The 20,633-nt window shown below is 37.3% G+C and overlaps 1 protein-coding gene across 5 annotated transcripts in view; it reads left to right on the top strand.

The window, feature by feature from the left end:
- Positions 1-20,633, top strand: part of EPB41L5 (erythrocyte membrane protein band 4.1 like 5) — a 181,006-nt gene that overhangs the window by 46,191 nt on the left and 114,182 nt on the right. For all 5 annotated transcript variants that reach the window (XM_063712728.1, XM_024243166.3, XM_024243164.3 and 2 more), the window contains 7 exons: positions 14,065-14,107; positions 14,990-15,068; positions 16,366-16,410; positions 16,591-16,643; positions 17,853-17,973; positions 18,106-18,193; positions 19,357-19,445. In XM_063712728.1, coding sequence (XP_063568798.1) covers positions 14,065-14,107; positions 14,990-15,068; positions 16,366-16,410; positions 16,591-16,643; positions 17,853-17,973; positions 18,106-18,193; positions 19,357-19,445 — 518 coding nt within the window. The remainder of the gene's footprint in view (positions 1-14,064; positions 14,108-14,989; positions 15,069-16,365; positions 16,411-16,590; positions 16,644-17,852; positions 17,974-18,105; positions 18,194-19,356; positions 19,446-20,633) is intronic.

Raw genomic sequence — 20,633 nt, 5'->3', positions numbered from 1 at the left:
ATAAAAGTAAATGGAAAGACATTCTACATTGAATGCAAGACTCAACAAAGATACCAGTTCTCCCCAAATTGATATACAGGTTTAATGCAGTTTTTCTCAAAATTCCAGTAAGATCTTTTGTAGATATGGGTAAGATTATTCTAAAATTTATATGGAAAGACAGAGGACTACTAGAATGGCTAAAGTAATTTTAAAAAGAGGGAATAAAATGGGAGGAATCATGCTACCCAATTTCAAGACTTACTATATAGCTTTCATAATCAAGACTGTGTGGTACTGGCAAAGCGACAGACATGTAGATCAATGGAAAGAAATAGCCATACACAAATATGACCTCTGATTTTTGTCAAAGATGCCAAAGTAATTCAGTGGAAGAATAGTCTTAATAATGGTGCTGGATTAGAACCTGTGGAAGAAGGAAAAACAAACAAGCAAACAAAAAACAGTGCTGGAGCAGCTGGATAGCTGTAAAACAAAAAAAACCTTGACCTAAACCTTATACCTATACAAAAATTAACTCAAAATGGATAATGAGCCTAAATATAAAATGTAAAACTATAAAACTTACAGACAAATAAACAGGAGAAAATCTGTGGGACCTAGAGTTTAGAGAAGAGTTACTAGTAAACATGATACCAAAAGGATGATTTAAAAAAAAGATAAAATGGACTTCATAAAAATTAAAAACTTTTGCTTTGGGAAAGACCCTGTTAATGGAACGAGAAGCTAAGCTACAGACTGGGAGAAAGTATTTATGTATCACACATCTGACCAGGAACTCGTGTCTAGCATATATACACAATGCCTAGCTGGGTGCAGGGGTTCATGCCTGTAATCTCAGCACTTTGGGAGGCCAAGGCAAGAGGATCACTTGAGCTCAGGAGTTCGAGACTAGCCTGGGCAACATAGTGAGACCTTGTCTCTACAAAAAAAAAAAAAGATTGGTGTCGTGGCTACTTGGGAGGCTGGGCAGGAGGATTGCTTAAACCTGGGAGGTGGAGGCTGCTGTGAGCTGCGACAGCCACTGCGCCTCAAACCTGGGCGACAGAGCGAAACCGTGTCTCAACCAAAAACAAAACAAAACAAGCTCCTCAGCTCAACAATTAGAAAGCAAACAATCTAATTCAAAAATGAACAAAAGACCCATGAAGAGACATTTCACCTGAGAGGATATACAGATGACAAATTCATGAAAAGATGTTAGACTAGCCATCAGGGAAGTGCCAATTAAGACCTCAGTGAGATGTTTTTACTACACGTCTATTAAAACAGCTAAAGTAAAGCATGGTGACAACTCCAAATTTTGGTGAGAATGTGCAGAAATGGGATCTCTCATACATTGGTGTTGGGATTGTAAAGTGATATCGCTACTCTGGAAGATAATCTGGCAGTTTCTTTTAAAACTAAACATATCCTTAAACCATATGACTAATCAGTTGTATGCCTGACCATTTATCCCAGAGAGATGAAGACTTATTTCCACACAAAAACCTGAGCATGATTGTTCATAGCATCTTTATTTGTAGTAGCAAAAAATTTGAAACAACCACAATGTCCTACAGTAAGTGAATGATTAAACAGTGGCACAATCATACCATGTAATACTACTCAGCAATAAAAAGAAAAAACTATTGATACGCAACAACTTGGATGGATTTCAGAGGGCATTATGCTGAATAGGAAATAAAGCCAGTATCAAAAGGTTGTATATTATATGATTCTATTTATGTAACATTCTTGAAATGACACAATTATAGAGATTGAGATCAAATTAATGGTTGCTAAGGGTTAGGGATATTGGACTTGGGGGAGTGGTGACTATAAATGAGTAATATGAGAGAGTTCTTCGTGATAATGGAATATTTCTTTATCTTGATTGTGGTATTAGGATAGGAATCTAAATGTGATAAAATGACAGAGAACTATACATGCACATTGTACCAATGTTAGTTTACTGATTCTAATATTGTACTGTAGTTATGTTAAAATGTAAGCATTGGCAGAAGTGTACACAGGACCGGGCCTCTTCTTACTATCATTCCAACTTTGTGTGAATGTCTAATTATTTCATAATAAAACCTTAAAAAATAAACATAGCTTGGAACAAACAAACCATGTCTTGGGAGCAAAATTTAATCCTCAAAAATATATATCTGTGCTTGGTGAAGTTTGAAAAGGTTATATTTAGAGATTAGAATTTTAACTGGTTCAGGGAAGTGTTTTTTTTTTTTTGAGAAGGAGTCTTACTCTGTTGCCCAGGCTGGAGTGCAATGGTGTGATTTCAGCTCACTACAGCCTCTGCCTTCCGGGTTCAAGCAATTCTCTTGTCTCAGCTCCTCGAGTAGCCAGGACTATAGGCACGCACCACCATGCCTGGCTAATTTTTTTTTTTTTTTTTTCCCAGTAGAGACAGGGTTTCACCACATTGGCTGGGCTGGTCTCGAGTTCCTCACCTCAGGTGATCTGCCCTCCTCGGCCTCCCAAAGTGTTGGGATGACAGGCATGAGCCACCACACCCGGCCTATTCAGTGAAGTTTTTAAAGAAAAATAAGTTACTTAGATGGTAGGTATCATGCATCATGTGTATCTTGTATAACATGATACTGTATATTATGCTTTTAGAAAAGGAAAACATAGATAGCATTTCTCATAAATATTTAAAGAATTTTAAGATGTCAGCATTAATTATGTTTTGTCTTTTTCTTAAATTGATTGGAAAGCTTGTTTATGTTCTGTAATTTTCTTTCAAAACTTCCTTGGTTCTTGATGTAAGCATGGGTAGACAGATGGTCCAACATGTGGCACCTGTGGAGAATAGAGCTGGTAGTTGCTCACTAGCTCTCCATTTTTTATTTTTTATACTGGATTTTGATTTTTTTGAGATCCCTAGATTAATATTATAAGCACTTCTAATAAAGAGAAGAAGATGACAAGGATGCCTACTATTACCATTGCTACTTAATTTCATAGTAGAAGTACCAGCAAATGCAGCTATGGAAGAGAAAATTATAAAGATTAGAAGGAAATAAAATTATCACTGGCAAATGATTGCATTGTATTCAGGGATTCAACGGAGAACACAATAGGATTCAGTAAGATAGTAGGAGGTGAAAAACATAGAAATAAATAACATGTTAAATGTATATATGTGTATATTGTAACACACATATTTGCTGAACAAGGAAGAACTAAAAAGTTGAAAGAGTAAGTCTAGAGAAGGATGACCTTGTTGAATTTTTCAGGAAAACTCCTGATCTTACTGCTGCCCAATAATGATTGTTTATAATTTATGGCTAATAATATTCTGAAGTTGATCATCTTTGTAAATCCTTGTCAGTATTCTGGATTTTTAAAAAATTAAAATAAATTAGAAGGAATGGAATCATCAGGTCAAAGAGATAGACTTTAAAGCTGTTTGATTATATTTACAAATTAAACTTATCAGTGTATGAAAGTAACGGTATGTTTTCTTTTATCTAGATAGTGTTGTTTTGTTTCAATTAATATTTATTGCTACATTATAAAATGCTGTATTATGAATATTCAATAATTCATTTAAAGAAATGTAGATATAATTCATTTTATTTGTTCAATAATTATGGGGTTTGAGGCAATAGTTTTTTAATTTGATCCTCAGAAAAATCTCCTGTGGAGAATAAAATGTTTAAGTGAGGTCTAGTGATTTCTAGAGACTGGATTTGAATTTATGTATTTTGATTCTTAAGATTAAGATATGGACTGAATAACACAGAGAATTCTGTTTAAAAATAGTGATAAGGAGTGTGGGAAATAAGATCATATAAGGCTCTGATGAACTTTTACTGGGTTCTAAAAATGTGTTTAGCTGTTTTAAAATAGAGGGTATTTTGAAGTGGTCAGAATGTGAGTTTGACTATATTGTGAATAGATACATAGTTGAACAAAATAAAATAAGTGGGCTGGGTGTGGTGGCTCACAGCTGTACTCCTAGCACTTTGGAAGGCTGAGGCGGGCAGATCATAGGAGGTCAGGAGTTCAAGACTAGCCCGGCCAACCTGGTGAAAACCTGTCTCTACTAAAAATAAATTTAAAAAAATTAGCCAGGCGTGGTGGCTTACGCCTGTAGTCCCAGCTACTTGAGAGGCTGAGGCTTGGGAATTGCTTGGACTAGGGAGGCGCAGGTTGCAGTGAGTCGAGATCGCACTCTAGCCTGGGCATCAGAGTAAGACTTGGTCTCAAAAAAAAAAAAAAAGTGAATTAAGTGTAAAAATGACCGTCAAAACCTAGTGAGCTCCTATGCAATTTTGGCAGCAAGCTGCCTCCCTTTTTAAAGTGTATTTCCAAAATAGATTATGTACTTTGTCTCTGGAAAGTGAATATATAACATAACTCGTGAAAAAACGACCATATTACTCCTATAGAGTGTACTATGCTTATTACCTGGGTGGCAAAATAACCTGTATACTAAACCCCCATGACATGCAATTTACCTGTATAACAAACCTGCACATACACCCCTGAATCTAAAATAAAGGTTAAAAAAAAATCCTGGCCGGGTGCAGTGGCTCACGCCTATAATCCCAATACTTTGTGAGGCCGAGATGGGCGGATCACCTGAGGTCAGGAGTTCAAGTCCAGCCTACATGGCAAAACCCTGTCTCTATTAAAAATAATAAAAATTAGCCGGGCGTGGTGGTGGGCTCCTGTAATCCCAGCTACTCAGGAGTCTGAGGCAGGAGAATCGCTTGAACCCAGTAGGCGGAGGTTGCAGTGAGCCGAGATCGCGCCACTGCACTCCAGCCTGGGTGACAAGAGTGAAACTCCGTCTCAAAAAAAAAAGAAAAAAGAAACAAAAATCCTTAGAGCATACTAATAATATGCAGAAAGGCACAGTGAAAGATATATTTTAATGGTGATTTAAGTCTTCATTTGGAATGTCTTATAATACAGACTGTTAACTCAAAAAAAGTAGTCACTCAGGAAGTTTATAGTGGAATCTAGATCAAATTGAAGTGTTTTCAGTTAGAACACAGTAATGCTATGTATCCATCCTCTCTTTTCTTAGTGTAGGTTTTTAACTTTTAAGATTATTCAAAATGTAAAAATTTGTTTTAAAATAATTCTTTAGTTCAGAGCATAAACCTCTACTCACAGAAATACTTTTTGCAGAGGCAATTGGTTTGAAAGATGGTTAACATTTCTCTGCTATAAGCTCTTTGGTCTTTGAGCAAGAGTAGTGGTGGTGCATTTCTTTATTAGAGGCATGTAGGTTAAGTGGTTAGAAGGCAGGAGTCATTCATTTGAAGAGCTATTTACAGACCATATTTGACGATAGGGTCTGGGGTGAGGGTATGTGTATGTTAGTGTTTTATGGACACTCCCTAGGTGATTCTTTGTTTGGTTTACTTATGGCTGTTATGTTTGTGGTTATGTATTATTTATATTTTAAGATACAAGTAGATAATTGTTCTTCCATGCCTAGTTCAATAGGATGGAAAGAAATGTAGCTTTCTACATCCTTTGATATATCTTTATCAATTAAACTTTAAAAGTAGGAAATAGAAGGGAAGTTGTCTCCTTTTTAAGGTACAGTGAAGAAGGAGAATCTTACTAGTAATCTATATCTGTGTGCTTTCACTTTTATCTTCTAGTGTAATATAAACAACTCCTAAAGACCCTGATTCAAGGAAAACACTATCAGTGCCTGTCTCTGAGGCCTGAATTTTCCAGGCCTCGGTCTTGGAATGTGGAGGAGATGAAAGAAAACAGACTTGAGAATATGCAAACATGAACTCAGACCTTTCCCAGAAGAACATCACCCAGAACTCCCACAGCTCCTAAAGCTCACTTTAAAATGTGTTTGATGCTTTATCTGAGTTTTGGGTCATCTTAAGGGAGTGCAGGTATTAGAAACTATTATATATAAATAGAAAAGAGATGAAAATGCCTGCCTGGAAGATAACTATGATCCTTTTTCTCACTAGGGTGATTTTATGTTTATTTACGTACTTAACGTTTTAGAGATGGGATCTTGTTCTGTCACCCAGGCTGGAGTGCAGTATCATAGTTCCCTTGAAGCCTCAAACTCCTGGACTCAAGCAGCCCTCTTGTCTCAGCCTCCCAAATAACGGGGAATGTAGGCACATGCCACCATGCTCAGCTAATTAAAAAAAAAATTTTTTTTTAGAGACCGGTCTTACTATGTTGCCCAGGTTGGTCTCAAACTCCTGGCCTCAAATGATGCCCCTGCCTTAGCCTCCTGAGTAGCTGTGATTATAAGCAAGAGCTACTGTGACAAATTAGACTAGAAAGGTATATTTGTGAGACTAGTCCTAAATAGTTTTAAACAGGGAGAAATTTAAGTTTTAACTGTCTAAGAAAGACTTTAGATTGTTCCTTTTTTTTTTTTTGAGATGGAGTCCGCTCAGTCTATCCCAGACTGGAGTGCAGTGGCGCAATCTTGGCTTACTGCAACCTCCGCCTCCTGGATTCAAGCAATTCTCATGCCTCAGCCTCCCGAGTAGCTGGGATTACAGGCACCTGCCACCACGCCCAGCTAATTTTTGTATTTTTAGTAGAGACGGGGTTTCACCATGTTGGCCAGGCTGGTCTCAAACTCTTGACCTCAGGTGATTGCCCGCTTTGGCCTCCCAAAGTGCTGGGATTACAGGTGTGAGCCACCTTACCTGGCTGAGATTGTTCTTGAAATAGTGTTCTATTTTTTTAAAAATTGTTTTCTTTTTATATCCCTGAAAACTTATTCTGTCAAAATTTATATTTAGCCTATTAATTTTCAGTCTACTGATAATGTTCTTCACTCTGCCAACACACGTGTGTGCACATACTCACACACTTGAAAAATTTTCTTCTTCTCTGTTTGAGGAAACTCTGGAAGGAATCAAGAGAAAACAGTAACATCTTGGGGAGGAGGAGTGCCTGTGTTATGTATGGAGTGTGGGTAATAGGGGACAGAGCCTTGGGGGAACTGATGACCATATAGTTTTTAATATTACCAAAAAATTAAACCATTTGAATATATTACCTACATAAAACATTAAAATAAGGGGGTCCATGATTATTGCCTTAAGTAATATATGTTCATTGTTGAGTAAGCGGATAATATAGGAAAGCACAAGGAAGAAAAAAAAATCACTAGCAATTGCAACCAGCCGAGAGATAACATCTCTGTTACATTATTATTACAGATTATCTCTGTGAATGAAAATATGTATTTAATACAAAATTGTATATCTTGACAAAACAATTTATAATATCTTATAACCTGCCTTTTAAAATTTAACAATATAAGTAATTTTTCAAATTCTTAAGTATTTGCTTTCATTATTTTTCGTGGATATATAATACTCTATTATATTAAAATACTTTAACCATTTCACTCTTGTTAGATACATAGGCTGTCCTAATTTTCTTTGGTGTAATTTCTTGTAGGTAAATCTACACACATCCATAATGATTTCTAGGTGTAGAATTGCTGGGTTGAAGACACATAGTTATTTTTGAGACATTATCTACTGTCTAGTCAAATTGCTTCCTGGAAGGGTTGTGCTCATTTGCACTCACTATGGTGGATGAGAGGCTACATGAAATAGTGCCCAGGTGACCAGCCATGGAAGATAGGACAACTCCCAGTTCCATGGTTTTGGGGAGAAAATCTGGGGTATGAAAACTAGTTTTTTCTCTTACTCAGTATATGATTTGCATCAGGCTGTAGTAGGTATTTGTGTCAGTTAAGTCTGGAATATTTGGATATTGGATTTCTGGGCTGGACAGTGATGGATGAACTGTTTACTGCTGTAGGTTGAAGAATTTTCTACTGAAAGAAAATTGAATTGTTTTTTGCCTACTGGCAGGCCTAGTGTTCTGTTAATGGAAGGATGCAGACTGGAGCTGTTCCTATTCGGCCATCTTGCCAGCCTAGATTGAAAGATTAAAGATTGCTAGATTGAAATAGGCTTAAAAGTAGATGTCCAACTGAATTTATTAAAAGATGAGAGATGGCACAGTAGCCCACGCACTTGAGATCTCAAGAAAATATTGCATAGCATTTAAAAAATATTTGCTGAACATTTTATTTAAACACGGAAAGGTATTTTGCTGCCACACTGATAGTTCAGTGAATTGCACTTTTGGATCTTGGAGAATGGAGAGAAGCAGCTAGGCAAATAATTGGCAAGAAAAGTAAACAGTTACAGTGCAGCTTTGTTTACCCACTCTGCCTATCTGCGTTTCTGAAATTGGATTCCTTGGCTCTATGAACTAGTTAGCCTTCCTTTAGAGTGCTTGGAATTGAAAGCATGCCAGAGAGAACACAGTCACGTATATCTTAGTTGGTTGAGAGTGTCCTGTCACTGTTAGGACTTGGTGGCATAAAGGAATTAATAATGAGAAGTGAGCTGGGAATGGTTTATCAGTGGAAATATCTGGAATAGGTTTTTAGGTCTATTCGTGTCATGGACATTTTGAAGTCTCATAGTCACAATGTTAACATTTTTTATTTGTGGAACAAAGACTTCTTTATTTAATAGAACCTTGATTATGAGAAAGATCTAATTTTACTCTGAAGGTTCTTTTAAAGAGTACTACCTCTGAGGAGCATCTGTTTTGTAAAATTTGGGGGACATTGTTTCACCTAATTTTTGGTTATAATCTGCTAATAAATTTTACATTTTATTATAAGAATGAATCAGGCACTGGAATATGGGGATACTTTTTTCTCTAATTTTAACAGTTTTGCAAGAGTCATTTATTTGGGAATAGTGAGGGAAGTAAGGGCAAAATTTAGAATGTCAGCCTTCTTGCTGAGGGAGCAGAGGAAGTGTTTTAAGAAGTCCCATGATGGCTGGCAAGATGGCCAAATAGGAACAGCTCCAGTCTGCAGCTCCCAGTGAGATCAACGCAGAAGGCGGGTAATTTCTGCATTTCCAACTGAGGTACCCAGCTCATCTCATTGGGACTGGTTAGACAGTGGGTGCAGCTCATGGAGGGCGAGCCGAAGCAGAGTGAGGCATCGCCTCATCCGGGAAACACAAGGGGTCAGGGAACTCCCTCCCCTAGCCAAGAGAAGCCATGAGGGACTGTGCTGTGAGAAACGGTGCATTCTGGCCCAGATACTACGCTTTTCCCATGGTCTTCACCACCTGCAGACCAGGAGATTCCCTCAGGTGCCTACGCCACAAGGGTCCTGGGTTTCAAGCACAAAGCTGGGTGGCCGTTTGGGCAGACAATGAGCTGGCTGCAGGAAGCCAGGGAGCCAAGTGGTCTAGCTCAGTGGATCTCACTCCCATGGAGCCCAGCAAGCTAAGGTCCACTGACTTGAAATTCTTGCTGCCAGCACAGCAGTCTGAAGCCGACTTGGGACGCTCAAGCTTGGTGAGGGGAGGGGCATCCACCATTACTGAGGCTTGAGTAGGCGGTTTTCCTCTCACAGTATAAACAAAGCCGCCAGGAAGTTCGGACTGGGCGGAGCCCATATCATAATGACAGGATCAAATTCACACATATAATATTAACCTTAAATGTAAACGGGCTAAATGTTCCAATTAAAAGACACAGACTGGCAAGTTGGATAAAAAGTCAAGATCCCTTGGTGTGCTGTATTTAGGAGACCCATCTCATGGCCAAAGACACACACAGAGTCAAAATAAAGGGATGGAGGAATATTTACCAGGCAATTGGAAAGTTTAAAAAAAAGCAGGGGTTGGTCAGGCACAGTGGCTCACACTTGTAATCCCAGCACATTTGGAGGCCAAGGCAGGTGGTTCACCAGAGGTTGGGAGTTCGAGACCAGCCTGACCAACATGGAGTAACCCCGTCTCTACTAAAAATTCAAAAATTAGCCGGGTGAGGTTGTGCATGCCTGTAATCCCAGCTACTTGGGAGGCTGAGAGGCAAGAAAATCTCTTGAACGCAGGAGGCAGAGATTGAGGTGAGCCAAGATCACGCCACTGCACTCCAGCCTGGGCAACAAGAGTGAAACTGTCTCAAAAAAAAAAAAAAAAAAAAAAAAAAACCGCAGGGGTTGCAATCCTAGGCTCTGATAAAACAGACTTTAAACCAACAAAGATCAAAAAAGACAAAGAAGCGCATGGTAAAGGGATCAGCGCAACAGGAAGAGCTAACCTAAATATATATATGCACCCAAAATAGGAGCACCCAGATTCATAAAGCAAGTTCTTAGAGACCTACAAAGAGACTTAGACTCCCACACATTAATAGTGGGAGACTTTAACACCCCACTGTCAATATTAGAAAGATCAATGAGACAGAAAATTAACAAGGATATTTAGGACTTGAACTCAGCTCTGGACCAAGCAGACCTAATAGACATCTACAGAACTCTTCACCTCAGATCAACAGAATACACATTCTTCTCATCACTACATCGCACTTTAAAATTGACCACATAATTGGAAGTAAAACACTCCTCAGCAAATGCGAAAGAACAGAAGTCATAACAAACGGTCTCTCAGACCACAGTGCAATCAAATTAGAACTCAGGATTTAAAAACTCACTCAGAACTGCACAACTACATGGGAACTGAACAACCTGGTCCTGAATGACTACTGGGTAAATAATGAAATTAAGGCAGAAATAAATAAGTTCTTTGAAACTAATGAGATCAAAGACACAATATACCAGAATCTCTGGGACACAGCTAAGCAGTGTTTAGAGGGAAATTTATAGCACTAAATACCCACAGGAGAAAGCAGGAAAGATCTAAAATCGACACCCTAACATCACGATTAAAAGAACTAGAGAAGCAAGAGTAATCAAATTCAAAAGCTAGCAGAAGACAAGAAATAACTAAGAATAGAGCAGAACTGAAGGAGATAGAAACACGAAAAACCCTTCAAAAAATCAATGAATCCAGGACCTGATTTTTTGTAAAGAGCTCCTGAAGGAAGCTCTATTTTAACAAAATAGATAGACTGCTAGCCAGACTAATAAAGAAGAAAAGAGAGAAGAATCAAATAGACACAATAAAAAATGATAAAATGGATATCACCACTGATCCCACAGAAATATATACTACCATCAGAAAATATGGTAAACACCTCTACACAAATAAACTAGAAAATTTAGAAGAAATGGATAAATTCCTGGACACATATACCCTCCCAAGACTAAACCAGGAAGAAGTCAAATCCTTAAATAGACCAACAACAAGTTCTGAAATTGAGGCAGTAATTAATAGCCTACCAATGAAAAAAAGCCCAGACGGATTCACAGCCGAATTCTACCAGAGGTACAAAGAGGAACTGGTACCATTCCTTCTGAAACTATTACAAACAATAGGAAAAGAGGGACTCCTCCCTAACTCATTTGATGAGGCCAGCGTCATCCTGATACCAAAACCTGGCAGAGACACAACAACAGCAACAAAAGAAAATTTTAGGCCACTGTCCCTGATGAACATCAATGCGAAAATCCTCAATAAAATACTGGCAAACTGAATCCAGCAGCACATCAGAAAGCTCATCCACCACGATCAAGTCAGCTTCATCCCTGGGTTGCAAGGCTGGTTCAACATACGCAAATCAATAAACGTAGTCCGTCACATAAACAGAACCAATGACAGAAACCACATGATTATCTCAATAGATGCGGAAAAGGCCTTTGATAAAATTCAACAGCCCTTCATGCTAAAAACTCTCAATAAACTAGGTATTGATAGAAAGTATCTCAAAATAGTAAGAGCTATTTATGACAAACCCACAGCCAATATCATACTGAATGGGCAAAAGCTGGAAGCATTCCCTTTGAAAACCGGCACAAAACAAGGATGCCGTCTTTCACCACTCCTGTTCAACATAGTATTGGAAGTTCTGGCCAGGGCAATCAGGCAAGAGAAAGAAATAAAGCATATTCAGATGGGAAGAGAGGAAGTCAAATTGCCTCTGTTTGCAGGTGATATGATTGTATATTTAGAAAACCCCATCATCTCAGCCCCAAATCTCCTTAAGCTGATAAGTAACTTCAGCAAAGTCTCTGGATACAAAATCAATGTGCAAAAATCACAAGCATTCCTGTACACCAGTAATAGAGAGCCAAATCATGAGTGAACTCCCATTCACAATTGCTACAAAGAGAATAAAATACCTGGGAATACAACTCACAAGGGATGTGGAGGACCTCTTCAAGGAGAACTACAAACCACAGCTCAAGGAAATAAGAGAGGACACAAACAAATGGAAAACCATTCCATGCTCATGGATAGGAAGAATGAATATCATGAAAATGGCCGTACTGCTCAAAGTAATTTATAGATTCAGTGGTATCCCCTTCAAGCTGCCATTGACTTTCTTCACAGAATTAGAAATAAAACTAATTTAAATTTCACATGGAACCAAAAAAGAGCCCATATAACCAAGACATTTCCTAAGCAAAAAGAATGAAGCTGGAGGCATCACGCTACCTGACTTCAAACTATACTACAAGGCTACAGTAACCAAAACAACATGGTGCTGCTACCAAAACAGATATATAGACCTATGGAACAGAACAGAGGCCTCAGAATTAACAACACACATCCACAACCATCTTATCTTTGACAAACCTGACAAAAACAAGCAATAGGGAAAGGATTCCCTATTTAATAAATGGTGTTGGGAAAATTGGCTAGCCATATGCAGAAAACTGAACTTGTACCCTTCCTTACACCTTATACAGAAATTAACTCAAGATGGATTAAAGACTTAAACGTAAAATCTAAAACCATAAAAACCCTAGAAGAAAACCTAGGCAATATGATGCAGGACATAGGCATGGGCAAAAACTTCAAACTAAAACACCAAAAGCAATGGCCACAAAAGCCAGAATTGACAAATGGGATCTAATTAAACTAAAGAGCTTCTGCACAGTAAAAGAAACTATCATCAGAGCGAACAGGCAATGTACAGAATGTACAATGTACAGAAAATTTTTGCAATCTATCCATCTGGCAAAGGGCTAATATCCAGAATGTATAAGAAACTTAAATTTTCCAGAAAAAAACAATGCCATCAAAAAATGGGTGAAGGATATGAACAGACACTTCTCAAAAGAAGACATTTATGTGGCCAGCAAACACATGAAAAAAAGCTCATCATCACTGGTTATTAGAGAAATGCAAATCAAAACCACAATGAGATACCATCTCACACCAGTTAGAATGGCCATCATTAAAAAGTCAGGAAACAACAGGTAGGTGCTGGAGAGGATGTGGATAAATAGGAATGCTTTTTTTGGTGGGAGTGTAAATTCAACCATTGTGGAAGACAGTGTGGTGATTCCTCAAAGATCTAGAACCAGAAATATCATTTGACCCAGCCATCCCATTACTTCGTATATACCCAAAGGATTATAAATCATTCTACTATAAAGACACGTGCACACGTATGTTTATTGCAGCACTGTTCACAATAGCAAAGACTGGGAACCAACCCAAATGCCCATCAATGATAGACTGGATAAGGAAAATGTGGCACATACACACCATGGAATACTATGCAGCCATAAAAAAGGATGAGTTCGTGTCCTTTGCAGGGACATAGATGAAGCTGGAAACCATCATTCTCAGCAAACTAACACAGGAACAGAAAACCAGACACCGCATGTTCTCACTCATAAGTGGGAGTTGAACAATGATAACACATGGACACAGGGAGGGGAACGTCACATATTGGCACCTGTTGGGAGGGTGAGGGACTAGGGGAGGGATACCATTAGGAGAAATATCTAATGTAGGTGATGTGTTGATGGGTGCAATAAACCACCATGGCACGTGTATACTTATGTAACAAACCTGCACGTTCTGCACATGTATCCTAGAACTTAAAGTATTTAAAAAAAAAAAAGTCATCTGTCAGGTTTTAGGTCGTTTTTGTTCATGTGTCTCATAAGCTTGCTGTGGATATTGGCTAGATACTCTTCCTTCTCACCTCTTTTCTCATTCACTTTGGTTTTTCTCTTGTGAAGTATTTCCTTGCGGTTATCAGTGTAGGCACAATGCAAAGTAACTTACGGTAATTCAAATTTTAAAGTTCTGTCATCTGCTTAACTAAATTTTTGTTTTTGTTTTTCAGCATTGGTTGGATGGTACAAAAAGCATCAAAAAGCAAGTAAAAAGTAAGTGCAGAAAAAATTATTTGTTGGGGGGGAAAGGAAATAGAATATATTAGAAATTCTGATTTCTAATAGGACGTAAGAAATCATGTTTCAGATGAGTTTTTTAGCATTTCCATTTTCTAGAAATCATTTTATTCTGATACACTGAGCTACTCCCCAAGTCATATAGGCTTGATACTAATCTAGATTAAACTGCATTGGAGCTTACCTTTCCAGGAGAAAACCTTGCAGCTTGCAGATGGGATTGACTTTCCCCGAAATGCTTAATGGTTATTTGCTAATTATTTGTGTTGGAATTTTCCTGTTTGGCATCTGTCCTAATATTGAAAGTATTTTGAGACTTCGTGATAATATTTTAAAATTAAGAAAAATGAAAATTCACATAAAATGTTAGTGTCATTCAGATAGAGAACACCATTGTTTATTCATTATCCAACTTGACTTTTTATCAGTCTTATTAGGGCACCTGAACTCTTGTCTCAAGATAATGAGACCACTGAGATTATAGAAGTTAATGAACTTGCTGAAGTGTATTTGTGTGGGAAGATTCACCATGAGCAGTTAATAACATAGGCATTCTTCAGTGTAGCAGGTTTTCAGGGCTGTTAGATTGCACAGTCAAGACTTTTATTTGATGCGTTTGGCTCTGAACTATTAGAATTAATCTAGAGCTATCTATTCTTGGGATGAGAGATAATAGTAATATGATGGCTTGGTACATTAAAAAACAATCTAATTGAAGCCTATGATCTAACCTGCAATAATGCCATAAAAACCTGATCTTTTGTCTCACTTCAGTAGATTTTTGACCAATTTTCTGGCTGAAAAGTATTATTTAAGTAGTTTATTTTATTAAAACCTTTTTTTTTTTTTAAATGACAGTTGGTTCACCCTATTGTCTGCATCTTCGAGTTAAGTTTTATTCCTCAGAACCAAATAACCTTCGTGAGGAGCTAACCCGGTAAGAACACTATCTAGAATTGTGCCAGGGGTATTTTGATAGTTTTGAAAGACTGTCTTTATATTGTTTCCAATTTATAGCCAGCTAATAAAATGGATTCCTGTCCCCTGGTAACAAGACCTCAAATAATAGAATTTTATTTGGGATGTGTTTTTTAAGTGTATGATTCTTTTCCTTTATCATTTTCAAAATGAAGAGTTGGTTCCTTAGCATCCTCCAAAGGTGACTAGTGAGTTCTTTTTTTTTAAGTGTCACTCTCAGCTCAGGAATATTAACAGGATTGACATGTTTCAGTACATTGCAATATTATATTTATTGATGTTGAAAATAATCTATCTTTGGCCACAGGGAGTTTATTCAAATTGGCGCCCAACTTTCTTTACTCATTGAAATGTCATTGATTAATGAAAAACATTAGATTCTGATTGGTTTGAATGGTTTTGAATAAACCTTATGTTGTATATACTTATTTTAATTTTATCCTGCCTCCTTTGTATTTATTCATGGTCTGTATTATAAATTCATTGCTCCATATACACATACTATTTATTAAATGAAAAAGTTGAGCTTTTGAGTTCCTTTAGAAGGGTTTCCTCTAGAACACCTTGACAATGAGATTGTAGCTATCATCTGTAGTTATATCCATGCCTGTATCCCTTCACATAAGAAGTAGATGTCTTGCTCTGACATCTAGGCTGGAGTGCAATGGCATGTTCTCAGTTCACCGCAACCTCTGTTCCCCCAGGTTCAAGCAGTTCTCATGCCTCAGCCTCCCAAATAGCTGGGATTACAGGCACGTGCTCCTACCCCCAGCCAATTTGTGTATTTTAATAGAGACGGGGTTTTGCCATGTTGGCCAGGCTGGTCTTGAACTCCTGGCCTCAAGTGATCCGCCCGCCTCGCCCTCCCAAAGTGCTGGGATTATAGGTGTGAGCCACTGCGCCGGGCCTATAATTAAGAATACTTCTGAGATCTAGTGTTAGATCAGTAGGGTGATTATAGTTTACAATTACGTATTTTACATTTCAGAATAGCTAGAAGAAAATAATTCAAATATTTCTAGCATAAAGAAGAGAAAAATATTTAAGGTGATGGATACACCACATATACTGACCTGATCCTTATAAATTATATGAATGTATTCAATTATTTCACATATCCCCAAACTATGTACATCTTTTATACATTAATACAAATAATTTTTAATGAAATAATACTTCTCAAATTAGGAGTGTAAGATTTTCTTTCACAGTAGATTGTGCTGTTCGGTTAAATTTGTGCCTTTTATTTTTCTTAGGTATTTATTTGTTCTTCAGTTAAAACAAGATATTCTCAGTGGAAAGTGAGTATTAGTTATTTAAGGATAAATGCACATTTTCCTGAGTGGTTGAAAAATTATTTTGAAAATAAGTTTATAGTTGCGAAAAAGAAATGGTCAACATAAAACATGTATTATTTTCATTTGTCTTAAAATGAAGGTTATGAAATCAGCTTGTCTAACAAACTTGTGTTTTGGTCTCAGATTAGACTGTCCCTTTGATACAGCAGTGCAGTTGGCAGCTTATAATCTGCAAGGTAAGCACTTCTTAGGTTGACTGTTAAGACTCGAGTATAATCCTTTTTTTGTGTGTTTTTAGTTAAAGAAGATTCTAATTATGTGCAAGAAAAGAAACAACACTGTTTTTGTATATACTTGTATCAGTGTCCAACTCTGACTTTTACTTGTTTTAGAACAGTGCCTTCTTTGTCTTCTCTTTCATGTAATTGCGCCCTTTCCACCTAAAGTGTTGAAACGTCGTAGTCTACCTGATAAGTCTGTAAATGTTAAGATGGGCCTTCGGCTAACTTTTTCCTTTAAAGAAATGCAGTTATATAAGAGTAAATTGTTGCTGAAGCCATATAGCGTAGCAGTCCTTTTGCTCCAAACCCACATTTTGTTGAGAAATAACCACAGATGGGTACATACATGTTTGTGCATTGTTCAGATTTTTCCCTGCTGCTTCCTCCCCCCGATTTTTTTTAGTTCCTTTCAGTTATTTCTTTAGGATTAATAATTTTAAAATTTTGGAAGACAGGGACTATATTTAGATTGGTATATGGGGTCATATTCAGTGTATATCAGTATATTCTTTTGTTTTTTTTTTTGAGACAGGGTCTCATTCTTGTCCCCAGGCTAGAGTGCAGTTGCATGATTGTAGCTCTCTGAAGCCTTGAACTACTGGGCTCAAACGATCTTCCCGCCTGAGTAGCTGGGTCTACAGGCCATCATGCCTGGCTAATTTTTGTACTTTTTTTTTTTTTTTTTTTAGAGACGAGGTCTTGCTATGTTGCCTAGGCTGGCCTGAAACGATCTTCCACCTCAGCCCCCCAAAGTACTGTGACTATAAGCATGAACCACCACACCCAGCCTTAGTAATATTCTTTATAGATACCAGTTAATTGTCTTTTAACGATAGCTAAATTTTTTCATTTATTCACTATAAGGTCAGAGGTGTTTCTTTATGGAAGTCTAGAAAGCAGTTTTCAAAGGTTAAGTAAGCACTGAAGTGTGAATACATTAAGAGAAAGATATGTAATTAAAAATGCCCTACCAACAATAAATATGAGATATATGCGTATGATTAATATGCTACATTTACTTTTGGAGACTTGTCTGAGTATTATGAATTTTTGTAAGAAATTCCTAAGAAAGAATCTTTCTAATCTTAGCAGTTTTCATTAATGAAATGGTTTTTGAAGGATTTAGCAGGAAATACATGTAACTTTTGAAACTTATGTTTATAGCTGAACTTGGTGACTATGATCTTGCTGAGCATAGTCCTGAACTTGTCTCTGAGTTCAGATTCGTGCCTGTTCAGACTGAAGAGATGGAACTGGCTATTTTTGAGAAATGGAAGGAATACAGGTATCTGGCATTTGACCATACTTTCTTTAAAATCATCACAACAGTTATATTCATTTTCTTCTGTTTCTATCCTTGGTATAGAATTTATTTTATATTTATTGTTACTTTAAAAATCATTGTTTTAAATTTCAGAGGTCAAACACCAGCACAGGCTGAAACCAATTATCTGAATAAAGCCAAATGGCTAGAAATGTATGGGGTTGATATGCATGTGGTCAAGGTAAGCATTGTGTTGTGATGCTTTTTTAAAAATTTATTTTTTGGAGGTTCACAGTGACTGTGGAATTTTTCAGTATGAGGGAGGGCATGGAGTTTGCTTAAGCTAGCACTGGTTACTTTGGATGTATGGTTAAAAAGTTTGAGATTAAATACCGAATGACTAGAATCTCACAGAAAGGTTCATTATAAGAAAGAAGAGAAGCAACCAACATCCCTAACAAGGTACTTGGTCCTTTTAAGCTGTTATTTTATTTTTTTGCTATAAAAAATTGTTTTAAGCTTTTGAGCCATTTGTTATCCTTTTTACTTCCTATTACATGACTTACACTGAGTAGGCTCTGTTAAAATAATTCAGGATGCAAAGTTGAAGATTTATAGCTTAAAGACTTTGATAAACTTTGGAATAGCTTTGTAGTGATTTAAGTTATTTCTAGTTTAACTAGTAACATTTTTCCAGAAAGGTGGTTGTATTAGTTCGTTCTCGCACTGCTATAAAGACATCAATTTATAAAGAGGTTCAGTTGGCTCATGGTTTTGCAGGCTGTACAGGCTTCTGCCTCTCAGGAGGCCTCAGGAAACTTATAATCATGGGGCAACGTGAAGGGCAAACAGGCACATCTTTACATGGCTGGCAGGAGGGAGAGAGAGCAAAGAGGGAGGTGCTACACACTTTCAGACAACCAGTTCTCGTGAGAACTCATTCACTGTCATGAGAACAGCATGGGGGAAGTCCGTCTCCATGATTCAGTCACCTCCCACCAGGCCCCTCCTCCAATACTAGGGATTACAATTTGACACAAGATTTGGGTGTAGTCGCAGAGCCAAACCATATCAGCAGTCTTTTCCAAAATACGTGATTTAAATGGTAAGTACAATATGGGAAGAATGTGGAAACAGCTTTGTTTGTAGTGGGAGTGTAACTTCACTTTCAATGAAGATACACTTTAAAACTCTAGTGTTTCAGTGACTAGAAATAAAAATATATGCATAAATTTTTCTGAGAATGTTATTATGGATACTCTAATTGTTGAAAACATCTCATATATTAATATTAGCCTGTATATAATTAATACAATTCAATACAAAAATAAAATTTAAAAGTTGTGTCAATATGAAACCTGTTTTGTACAAATAAAGCTAACACATTTTTCTCCCCTTAATTAGGCTAGAGATGGGAATGACTATAGTTTGGGACTAACACCAACAGGAGTCCTTGTTTTTGAAGGAGATACCAAAATTGGCTTATTTTTTTGGTAAGCAAGAGTTATTGTCAAAGATACTTACTGTTGTTTTGGTTTTTAATGAGTAAATAAAGTTAATACATAAACAAGTTTGGAAATCAAATAGTTTTGAAAAACTTGTCAGTGAAAGCAACTGTCTCCTGTCACACTATTACGCATCATTCCTCCTCTCCAGAGGCAATTATTAAAACTCTTCTAGCTGTATTTCCCATTAGTGTCAAAGTATACCACAATCTATATCTTGATATAAATATTTATATTTTTATATGTATCAGATGTTCACATGGGCACTTTCTCCCTCCATGTAGTCATGTCATTGCTTTCAATATTTATTATTCCACAATCCCTTTACTCTCTATTGTGTAAGAGGAAGATACTAATATTTTTATCCCTTCTCTAAGCTGTGCTCCTTATAGTGTTCCAGCTTTTATCGTTCATACTTTTAAATTACATTTATGTTTTACTTTTACATCAAGGATAGATTTTACTTGGATTTCTTGGCCATAATTAAGTCCATCAGATTTTGTCTGGTATTCTAAAAGCTGAGAATCAGGGTAATGTTTACAATAAGATGTCTCTATCAGAATAGTACGGAGCTTAGGTGTTTACTTTTGTACACTAGACAGGGACTGTTAGTGCAAAGACCTCTGGCATCAAACTCAAATTCTGACACATCCGGTTACTTTAAACATAGCCCGCTATGTATATTTTTAGCCATTTCTGCTTTATATATCCCATGAAACTGCACCCTAACATCTACTGGCCATAGATAAGTCAAGCTCTGTAGGTTAAAGGACCCCAAAACCACTGCTGCCTTTCTGAGTTCTCTGACTCAGATCCCTCACACTTAACTGCTGAATGCCATCCCCTAGGCACTTAAGCCCCCTCTCAGATTCCCCTCTTTACTGAGAGTTTCCTTGCCCTCCTCCCCATCTGGTGGTAGCCTTGCAGCTGCTGTCTCTGGAAGGTCACCTGCTATGAAGGACCACCCCTATCAGGCAACCCTTTCCAAACCCTGCTCAATAAAGCCTGTTATGCAGTACATTTTCTTGATCAGCTCTGAAGTCCTGGAACTCACAACTGGTATTACATTTCCTTTCTTTTTAGCTTTTTGTTTTTATTCTAGAGTTCTTGGCTTCCCCATCTCACATACCCCACACATTCCTTTAAATTACCTGCCTTTGTCTTCTCCTCAAGCTT

This window comes from Pongo abelii, chromosome 11 (assembly GCF_028885655.2).
Source record: "Pongo abelii isolate AG06213 chromosome 11, NHGRI_mPonAbe1-v2.0_pri, whole genome shotgun sequence".
Classification (NCBI taxonomy): domain Eukaryota; kingdom Metazoa; phylum Chordata; class Mammalia; order Primates; family Hominidae; genus Pongo; species Pongo abelii.
Note: the sequence above shows the minus strand (reverse complement) of the source record. Positions and strands in the feature narration are given on the sequence as shown.